The sequence below is a fragment of the Phaseolus vulgaris genome, chromosome 9, assembly GCF_000499845.2.
Source record: "Phaseolus vulgaris cultivar G19833 chromosome 9, P. vulgaris v2.0, whole genome shotgun sequence".
Taxonomy (NCBI): Eukaryota; Viridiplantae; Streptophyta; class Magnoliopsida; order Fabales; family Fabaceae; genus Phaseolus; species Phaseolus vulgaris.
Genome location: NC_023751.2, coordinates 18,435,698 through 18,446,635, shown reverse-complemented (window position 1 = coordinate 18,446,635; position 10,938 = coordinate 18,435,698). Strand labels below are relative to the sequence as shown.

Sequence of the window (10,938 nt, the reverse complement as noted above, 5' to 3'; positions counted from 1 at the left end):
CCCTCTCGGCCAGTTCGGACTTCTCTTTCCACATCGCCACCTCAGCCTCTAGAGCTTCCTTCTGAGCCACAAGTGTAGCATTCTCGGTCAACTTTGTTTTCAAGCTGGCCGAGGACTCATTCAGCTTAGTTCGGAGCCCCTCCACCTCGGCTGCATTTTTGTCCCTCTTCATCAAATCGGACGCCATCCGTTTGCCGAGTACCAAGGTCCTAGAACACAACTCCATGAAGGCGTCATGAACTTGAGCAGGGCGTGCCGACAGATACGCATCTTGCTGGTAAGGATTCAGCATGATGTTCACCTTCTCGGCCACATTAAGATCGTGTCCAAGAAAGTCAGGCCCACTTGAACCCGGTCTCCTAGGCAATCGGCCCCTCTTAGGAGACCTTCCAGATGAAGAGCGCTCCCCATGGCGCCGAGAAGACTTGCCACGATCCTTGCCATGGTCTTCTTTTCGTTTCTTTGGGTTGGTCGGGCGGTCGACTTCGGCAGCTGGCACTATAGTAATGGGGATAGCAGCCTCGGCATTCGGTGTACCCGATCCTCCCGGCGTATCCCCCCTCGCGGCCATCTGAGCTTGCCGCTTCAGGCGAAGCTCTCGAAAATAATCTTTCTTTCCACCTGGCGGCACCAAACTTGCCATTATACCTGAAGGACGAAAGCAAAGTTAGTCATAGTAAAATGCACAAAAAGACGAGTAAAAACACATACCATCAACATCAACACATCTATCAGGGGACAAGTAGGCACGGACGAGGGACCGGGTTGGAATCTTGCGAGGAAGTTGGTCCAACACCGATAACACTTCCAAGTCGTCATCGGTCATCAGGGACCTCGGCCATAAATTGAAACGTGCCGGATCCTTCGTCCAATAAAAAGGAAACTTAGGTGTCTCACCATCAAAGAAAAACTGCCGTCCCCCCTCCTCAATGACAACCTTAAAGAAACCTGTTTTAAAGTTCTTATAAGATGTCGTATAAGGAGCGAAAAGGCTATTTTTTGTTTGGCCGACAAGGGATAACCAACATATTCGGTCACCCGGCCTAGTGCCAAAGAAATGCAAAAAAGACCTAGTTGTCGGTCTAAGACTCAACACATCGCAAAGCAACCGAAAGGCCTGGAGTGCTGCCCAGCTATTCGGGTGCAGTTGTGTGGGGGCTACATTTAAAACACGCAGCACCTCCATGGAAAAACTATCAAGGGGAAAGCGGATATGCATATCCGAAAACAAACAAGAATAGAAATAAAAAAAGTCCTTTTGCCCTTCCCCCCTTCCCAAACAAACAGTCTCAAACTCTCGACACCTACGAAGAGCGAAAGCACCACTAGGCACACCATCTAACACAATATCTACGCTATCTACAAAATCCTGAAGCAACGAAACTTTGGTAAAGACAGAAAAGAACTCACGAACGCTACTATGTACCCATTTATACTCGGCCTCTCGGGTTTCCTCCCCTGCGTACCCACTCAATGACAACGACTCTGCGGGTTGTTCACTTTCCCGACTCAAAGGGCCGACAGCCCGAGAAGAGCCTTCGGCACTCTCGGCATCTATGACGGGGATATCATCAGCCAATGGCCTCTCCCTATCAGACCCCCTAGACACAGGACATGAGGCAGCAGCCGAAAGAAGAGACATTGTTACCTCCAGGAAACTCTTCAACCAATACACAAGGAACGAAGGAATATCACTCGGCTGTCGGACTCTCGGAGCTAGTTCATGAATCACGTGAAGAAATTGGAGCCCACTGCCACTCCTATTTATAGGTGAGAAAAACGAGAAGGCGAAGCGTCACAACGAATGCCCACCGTTGGATCCACATGCAATGAACGCGTGAGATCCTACCCAGTGGTCACATCCCACAGTACCACGTGCACGCGCCTCGAGTACAAGCCAATGTACTCAACCTCAACAAACTGAAGGCTCACGGCAATTCGACTCTACGTTACATTTTAGCCAACTCACTTAAGCCTGGGGGGCATATGTACTACCAGATGGCCGTAAGGCCGGCTAGACCGGATAGACGACAGAACCGACTAGACGACAACAGGCGAAGCTAAACGCGTAATTAAGCATAAACAACCCAACTTAAATGGTAAGCACGGTTAAGACTCAATTGGGCCTTCGTTTGGACCCTAAAGCAGGCCCACAGCGCCCATAGCCCACCTAGAGCAGTATAAATAGCAGAAGAGGCACATCACCCAAGGTAACTATTCACTCCCCACTCTTCTGGTACCTAGCTCTCGGTCTGACTTGATCGTCGGAGTGTCTTCGCAGGTACTCCCCCCATCGTGTCCAAGCTGAAGACTCAATCGGAAGAAGACCAACCGGAGGACCAACCGGAAGGCCGACAAGACGAGAAGAACGACACGACATCATCAGAAGAAGTGTTCTGCAGGGTCAGATCTTGTAGGAACAGTAATAAATATATGCTTTTTATACTTTTTTTATTAAAATAGTTTCATTCTTGCCTTAGATTTATTTCAACCGTCCATTAATTATTAAGATAATGTGAGAGGAAAAATTAAAAAAAATTGTAAAATAAAAGCATCAATAATTTATGAGGTAACTTAATTAACCCTTGCGGAGTTGATACATATGTTTAACATGAATGAGATTGGACTGTTGTCCTTGTCTAGTTTTAAAGTGTTCAGCAACATTAACGTGAAATTGTGTGTCTGGTTCAACACTAAAAAACAATAAGCAGTTTTAAAGGTGGAAATTTTCCTTTCTATTTTGTCTCTTTTGTGAGAATGGGAAGGAGAAATTAAGGAGATAAAGTAGGTAGCATAGGGAGAGAGAGAAAGAGAAAGAAATAGAAGAATCCAGCATTGATGAGGTAGGAAGAGGATTGAAGAGTGGAGGAGAGTCAGTGAGGGCGAGGGGAAGGCGCGGTTGCGTTGAGGTGTGGCGGGTGGACGGAGGTGGGTGAGGGGCACTGGTAACATTTGGTGAAGAAACCGAATGTGTCAATCTGGTGTACGAAGTTAACCATACTCGCCCATCCACCGAATCCAAACCCTACCACTACAACCCACACCACCACAAATACGTTGATCGTGTACGCACCTGCCCATCTTCCCACCAACTTCGGAGGTTGCTCCACCGCATTCTGCATTGCATTCAATCAGTAATCAAATGAAATGAAGCAGTTGTAAATTGCAATGAAAATGCAGAGACGGTGGTACCTGTCGAGCAGCGGGTGATTTGAAGGTGAAGATGTGAGCGAGGGCGGGAATGATGTAAACGGTGAAGCTGACAAGAAGAGATCCAACGGTGGAGTTGATGGGCCCAAAGAAGGGGAAGACTATGGCGAGAAACCATATGGGGATGACCACTGGTAATCTGGCAAGAGCACGCTTGCAGAGGCTCCTACACTCGTGTATCCCTATTGCTTTCTCCCACACCAAATACAGTGGCGTGCATGCAAACCCAAATGTTATGAACTGCAGTTACTATTGATCGTTAGTTGTCAGCTATGAATTAGATGGAGTGGTTAGTTACTTATTACTTGCCTGGTGGATGAGCATTAAAATGACAGCCATGTCACGGAAGGGTGACCTTGGAAGGAGAGAAAAAGCGTTGGAGTGATCAAGAAGCATGTCTCCAAATGCCCAGTATACTGCTGCTGCCGATGGAAGCGTCAGTGTCAGTACATACAAGCTAGCCAGTAAGTATATGGACTTGAATTTCTTAGGCTTCCACATCGCATGCATTATCTCCCTGTCCCATGTCACCACAAAACATCATCATTTTCACCAATTTACTCCACCAACTTTCTTCTACAACTACTATCTTTTAAATATACTTTCATGAAATACAAAATACAGTTCAAATAAACCACATTTTCTACAATTTAAAGTTAAATACTAATAGTAATCACAGGTGTTAAAGTAATTAGCCATCAACGTGGGAGTTTATATACAAACAAAATACAAAAAAGTGAAGAGAACAATAAAAGTGGAAATTTTTGGCTTAATGTTTCATTCAGCTGTGGCAGCTGTGCTACAATTGTGAAAGTTACAAGAAGGAAAGCTGGAACACTCCTGTCCTCATGATAAAAAAGCTTTAAAGCTGATCCTTTAAAGAAAGAACCTTGGCTTTCTACAACCAAAAAAGAGCTCAAGGATTCCCCAGAAAAAAGGGGCCTTCTTTTGCACGCATGCGTATCAGCATTATTTTCTTTTTCCAAAAAAAAGTAATATATAACATCTGACAAAAAAGTCCGCAGCAGAATTTTGATTTTCTAACCGAACATGAAAAGTTACGATTCTCGTCTAAAAGTTAAAAAGAAAAAATCAATGGGAAAGGGACTTAAGATGGTCATGGGCTACATTTTGACAACTCGTGTATGAAAAGTCAAGTTTGAGTATAAAGAAAAGGGAAATTATACGAGTTCCAGTTTATACCTACACTAAAATATTAATATTTATAATAAAAAAAATTAAAATAAAAAAATGTCTTTAATAAAATATTAGACAAAATATAAAATGTTAAAATAATTTTTAAAATTAAAAAAAATTAAAAATGATTAAAATATTAATATTTAGTGGGGAGTAAAATGGAGCAATGTTGTCAAACCATCATTTTCCTAAAGAAAATGACATTTAGCTTCACTTCACCAATGGATGCACCCTGCCTCGTTATTTTGCCATCCAATTTAGCATTCATAAGCAGTAAGAACAGTTAAGTACTAAAAAATAAAGTTGGCAGATAAATTTATTCAAGAATTATCCAATTAGCAGCAACATTTACGTATAACGAAGCCAAAATCGAAGGAGGAGAAAAGAAACAGTTGTCAAAACGTAAAAGATACAATTCATAGGAATGGTATATGAGATGAGATATATCAGTCTTACACAGTAACGGCATGTCCCCCGAATGTGTAGAGAATGTTTGTGGCCCCCGTAAAATATAGAACCAATTTAGTCGGACCTGAATGCTTAACCCCCTCCACCTACACAATCATAGTAACATAACATCGCATGTTATTATAGCAACCACCAACAAATATAATATTCATAAAGCATATATAGTGGGAATAATATAGTAGTTATTTATTTGCAAATTTGAAACTATTACCTGGCCATGGAGGAGAGAGGCAACAGTGAGGTACCAAGCAGTGTAAGTGGTCATGAGGAGGCCAAGAGAGGACCAGATTCTGTAGTTGTGGAAGGAAGGGATAAATACAGTGGTGGCACAGCATGCTCCAAAGATATAAGTCCAAGTCCTCTTATCCAAATTATCATTTATGTAATATATGTTGCTGCAAAAAAAGTTAACCATGTTACTAGCCCAAATAAGTTGCGGAACACGAGTTTTATTCATCTGAATAATAGTAAAAATCAGCTAATGATTTTTGCATTGGAGTTAGATGATACCTTGCACAGGCTATGAGTTGGATAACAGACCCAAAAAGAAGAAATGTGCAGTTGAAGGCCAAACCAACGTTTCTCCAGTGCTTCCCGAGGAGCCCATCAAGAACCTCAAACCACTGAAATACTTACGTTGTGTTAAACAGACACATTAAAGTTACAAAGACCAAAGGGTAAGGAAAATTCAGATTTGAAAGTGGGAGAGTTGGACCTGGATGACATGGTTCCTGAAATTAAATTTTTCTCTCTCTTTTCTGGTTCTGTATTCAACGTAGAGTGTGCTAATGAGGTAAGCAGTCCAGCAGCCCAGCAAGCCGTAGAAGAGTTGAAAAAGGGTGCCAGAAAGCATTCCCAGCTGGGAAAATGAGTAAGGCAGCGTAAGCAGAACTTGAGCCACCTGACATAAACATATAAAAGTGTAAATATCGAATCTACATGCATGGAATGGAGAATAAGCCCTTTTTTGGATGCATAAATATATCTTGAGAAGAAAGAATTAATATGTTTTGGAAACCAACCTGGTTGGAAGCACAGCTAAACCAAGCATCATAAACTGAACCACCATGCCACAAGAAGCTTAATAACTTGGATTTTATATCCCTAGGCTTCCCTTCACTTTCCATTTCTTCATAGTTCCCAACTATTACAGTTTCAACCTCTTTCTCCGATGCCATTTTTTTTGTTCTCTCTGAGATATCACGATAACTTGGCTTTTTGTTACCACACTTGAGGTTGGTATTTGTTTATTTTCTCTAGATGGGTTTGAGTACTGTGAACTGGGTTGAGATTGAATTGAATGGGAGAGGAGTTTAGAAGAGGTAGTGTATATATATATTGATATGGAGTGAAAAATTGTACTGATATAGGCATCACAGAAAAGGTTCCGTAAAGCTGTCAACGGTTCTCTAAGACTGTGGACACCCTTTTTGTTCTGCAAAGATTTAGAATAATAATCTTTTAACCTATTCTTTTTAATATAATATTCGGTATTCTTTTATATGATTAAAGTGAGACTTTAAATAATAATAGTACAAGTGACATCTTTTTATCCATCATTTTATAATTGTTCTTATTATTTTTTATTAAATAATTTAATCTATTATTTATTAATTACTATTATAAATAAAATCATGAAATAAAAATAATATAGTTATTATCTAAATTAGAGACTACAAAATTTTTGATTTCTAAATTAGTTTCTATTATTGTTAAATGGTTTCAAAATTGATCTCTAATTAGCAACAATTATTTAATTAAACACCAATTTAAAAATCATTTAATAATAATAAAAATTAATTTAGAAATTAAAATTTTTTTAGTCTCTAAAATTGTTTCTAATTTAATTACTATAACAACTAATTATTTTTTATTTCTAAAATGAGTTTCTATTTTATGATTTTCTTGTAGTGTAATTTTATATATTTTCTCATTTGTTTGGATGACTTGGTTGATGTAAGTTACTTGAGATAAATTTAAAATAAAGTTTAATATTTCATTAAAATTTGAAAACAATGTGAAATCTTTACAACTGAAACATCAATATTTTTTGAACTAGGGAGTGTATTTTTAAGAAGAATTTTGACGATCAGTAAATTTAAAAGAAAACATTTTTTTATAACACGTTATTCTCAATTAAAACTGTACATGCGATGATGGAGAATAATTGTTTTATAAGGCAAATACTTGATGAAGAAAATTGGTGGACCAATTCAAATTGCCCCACAAATTAGTTTGACCGACTAAAAAAATCATCATTTTTAGATAAATTAGTTTTACTCTAAAAAAAATATTATGTTTCTCATTTGATCAATATGAGATTATTTTCTGTACTACCAGATGGCCGTAAGGCCGACTAGACCGGATAGACGACAAAACCGACTAGACGACAACAGGCGAAGCTAAACGCGTAATTAAGCATAAACAACCCAACTTAAATGGTAAGCACGGTTAAGACTCAATTGGGTCTTCGTTTGGACCCTAAAGCAGGCCCACAGCGCCCATAGCCCACCTAGAGCAGTATAAATAGCAGAAGAGGCACATCACCCAAGGTAACTATTCACTCCCCACTCTTCTGGTACCTAGCTATCGGTCTGACTTGATCGTCGGAGTGTCTTCGCAGGTACTCCCCCCATCGTGTCCAAGCTGAAGATCCAGTCGGAAGACCAACCGGAGGACCAACCGGAAGGCCGACAAGACGAGAAGAACGATACGACATCATCAGAAGAAGTGTTCTGCAGGGTCAGATCTTGTAGGAACATTTTGGCGCCCACCGTGGGGCCGAGAACACTAACCCCACGAATTATCCGCATGGTGACTACGAGGAACATGACGGGTAACGATAGGAATGCACAAGAAGAAACCAGCCGTCCGGATCCTATGACGTTAATCTTGAAGATGCAGCAGGAAATGGAAGCTTTGAGGAAGGAGAATGCTCAAATGAAAGAAAAGCTTGCTAAGAAGCCGGAAGTACCGGAAGCTATGGATAATATCCCCTCAAGAGATCATGCGAACACGGATACACATGAGGCCGGGAGCTCGTATCAAGAAAACGTAAGGCCGACCCCAAATAATGTGCTAAACACGGCGCCTAGAAGAAGTCCCTTCACTGAAACCATCCTTGAAGTCCCCTTGCCGGGAACCTGGAACAACCCCACGTTGGACAAGTATGATGGGTCCACGGATCCGGATGAGCATGTAAATGCGTACCTGACACAGGTCGGCTTGCATACGGCGGAAGACGCGTTGTGGTGCCGAATATTCCCCACCTCACTTAAGGGGGCAGCCTTGAGCTGGTTTACTCGACTCCCAGCTCAATCCATAGATTGCTTCGACACACTTGCGGCTAAGTTTGGAGCACAGTTCACTACCAGCCGACCACACCACCTCACCTCGATCGCCTTAGTGAATATTCGGCAAGAGAAGTCGGAGACCTTGAGGGCCTTCATGAACAGATTCAGCAAAACAGCGTTGGACATACGAAACCTAAGTCCCGAAGTGGCGATGCACCACATGGTGACTGCGCTGAAGCCGGGACCATTCTCGAACAGTTTATGCATGCAACCGGCCGCAACATTGGATGAGTTGCGCCAAAGAGCCACCAAATACATGCAGCTGGAGGAGTTGAAAGAGTTTCGGAGTAGAGCTCAGGCGCCCGACGAACCTGAGAGGAGGAGAGACAGAAGCAGGCTAACACATTTTGGGAAGCCCAGAGACTTACCCAGGGGACCACGTTTCAACCGTTACACCCCCTTGACTGCCGAAAGGTCAAAGGTCTTAGAGGAAGCTCTCAATGCAGATCTCCTGAAGACACCAAGCAGGACTCCTACTCCGTTGAGTGCCGACCAAACCAAGCATTGTCGATACCACCGCAATTTTGGGCACACAACAGAAGATTGTTGGGCACTGAAGGATAAAATTGAAGAGCTCATCCAAGCTGGTAATCTGCGACGCTTTGTCCAGACAAGCCGAGAGGAGAGGAAAAACGAAGTTGATCTGGAAAAGAGAGAAGGGCGTAGGGACACGCAGGCAAACGAGCAGAGAGGCCGAAGAGGCCGGGACGGCCGAGAAGGACGAGGAGCAAGAGATCATCGAAGAACCATGCCGGTACGGGGAGTCATAAACACAATCGTCGGAGGTTTCGCGGGAGGAGGAACTACATCATCCTCCCGGAAAAGACACCTCCGGGCGGTCAGTTCGGTGTACTCCATCAGCAGAAGCAACAGGAGAAGCCTGCCTCCCATGCTTTTCACGGATTCGGACTTCAGAAACATAAATCCGAAGCACGATGACCTTATGGTAGTCACAATCGAGGTAGCCAACTTTGTCATCATGAAAACTCTGATAGATCAAGGGAGCTCTGTGGATATCTTGTATTGGAAGACCTTCCGAAAGATGGGCATATCTGACGACGACATTGTCCAGTATGATGAACAAATCATTGGCTTCGCGGGGCAGAGAGTCAACACCAGAGGATACATTGACCTGGACACCAAATTTGGAGAAGGAAATCGAGACTGTCGGACGATCAAAATCAGATACCTGCTTGTCGACGCCGAAACGTCTTACAATATTTTGATCGGGCGATCCTCTCTCAACAAATTGGGAGCTATAGTCTCGACTCCTCACCTGGCCATGAAGTTCCCGGCCGACAACCCGAGTAGAGGCCGAGAGGTGGTCACTCTCCATGCCGACCAAAAAACTGCTAGAGAATGTTACGCGGCAAGTTTGAAGATTCTGCCACCGCGAACACCCACCCGGAGGGCCGAGGTTCATCATATATCCTTGAGTGATGACTTGGATCCAAGACCTAATGACGAACCCCAAGTGGAACCCAAGGAAGAGGTGGTGCCATGCCGAGTGGGCCGAGCAGGTCAGAATACTCGTTTGGGATCAACCTTAGGAGAAGAGGGAAAGAACATTATCACAGCTGTTCTATACAAAAACACAGACTTGTTCGCATGGTCGGCAGCCGACATGCTAGGAATAGATCCTTGCATAATCTCGCACAAACTATCAGTCTGTAAGGAGGCTAGGCCGGTAGCCCAGAAGAAGAGAAAATTCGTGGGAGAAAAAGGACGGATAGTCGAAGAGGAAACCAGGAAACTACTGGATGCTAGGTTTATCCGAGAAGTGCATTACACCACGTGGTTGGCAAACATCGTCCTGGTGCAGAAGAACAATGGAAAGTGGCGAATGTGTACTGATTACACCCATCTTAATAGGGCATGTCCAAAAGATGCATATCCATTGCCAAGCATTGACCGGCTGGTAGATGGTGCAGCCGGTCACAAAGTGTTAAGTTTTCTTGATGCATACTCTGGATACAACCAAATACGCATGAATCCGGCAGACCGAGAGAAGACAGCCTTCATTACCGACAAGGCCAATTTTTGCTATGAGGTCATGCCTTTCGGCCTCAAGAATGCTGGAGCCACCTATCAGAGGCTCATGGACCAGATGTTCCGAGATCAGATAGGAAGGACCATGGAAGTATATGTTGACGACATAATTGTAAAATCCGATAGCGTGGAACAACACGCCAACGACTTGGCCGAGGTCTTCCAGCAGATAAGAAAGTATAACATGCGCCTTAACCCAGAGAAATGCGTATTTGGAGTCGAAGGAGGCAAGTTCCTAGGCTTTATGCTGACAAGCTGAGGAATCGAGGCGAATCCGGACAAGTGTCGGGCCTTGGAAACCATGAGAAGCCCGGAAAACCTGAAAGAAGTTCAGCGGCTGGTGGGAAGACTGACGTCCTTGTCCAGATTTATGCCTAGATTAGCGGATAAGATCAGACCAATCTTGAGGCTCACGAAGAAAGCAGAGAAGTTCACATGGAGCGAAGGTTGCGAAGAAGCTTTTCAAACGGTAAAAAAGGCGTTGGCCGAACCGCCTATTCTAAGCAAACCCGTCCATGGGATCCCTCTACTGGTCTACCTAGCCGTGTCGCCGGAAGCCGTAAGTGCCGCCATAGTACAAGGCACGACAGAACAAAAACCAGTCTACTTCATTAGCCGAGTACTACAGGATGCGGAAACCCGGTATCAAATGATCGAGAAG

The 10,938-nt window shown here is 43.2% G+C and overlaps 2 protein-coding genes across 2 annotated transcripts; one reads left to right on the top strand and one right to left on the bottom strand.

The window, feature by feature from the left end:
- Positions 1–2,532: 2,532 nt before the first annotated feature.
- On the bottom strand, positions 2,533–6,270 carry LOC137821993 (auxin transporter-like protein 5). The gene is made up of 8 exons (XM_068626832.1): positions 5,898–6,270; positions 5,591–5,776; positions 5,386–5,498; positions 5,087–5,270; positions 4,864–4,961; positions 3,520–3,727; positions 3,193–3,450; positions 2,533–3,116 (listed from the first exon to the last, which is right to left on the bottom strand). The coding sequence occupies exons 1-8, from the start codon at positions 6,051–6,053 to the stop codon at positions 2,874–2,876; spliced, it is 1,446 nt and encodes a 481-aa protein (XP_068482933.1). The 5' UTR covers positions 6,054–6,270; the 3' UTR covers positions 2,533–2,873.
- A 1,434-nt stretch (positions 6,271–7,704) lies between these two features.
- Positions 7,705–10,536, top strand: LOC137822281 (uncharacterized). Its single transcript, XM_068627168.1, has one exon. It carries the CDS (start codon positions 7,705–7,707, stop codon positions 10,534–10,536), a length of 2,832 nt encoding a protein of 943 aa, XP_068483269.1.
- The last annotated feature ends 402 nt before the right edge of the window (positions 10,537–10,938 follow it).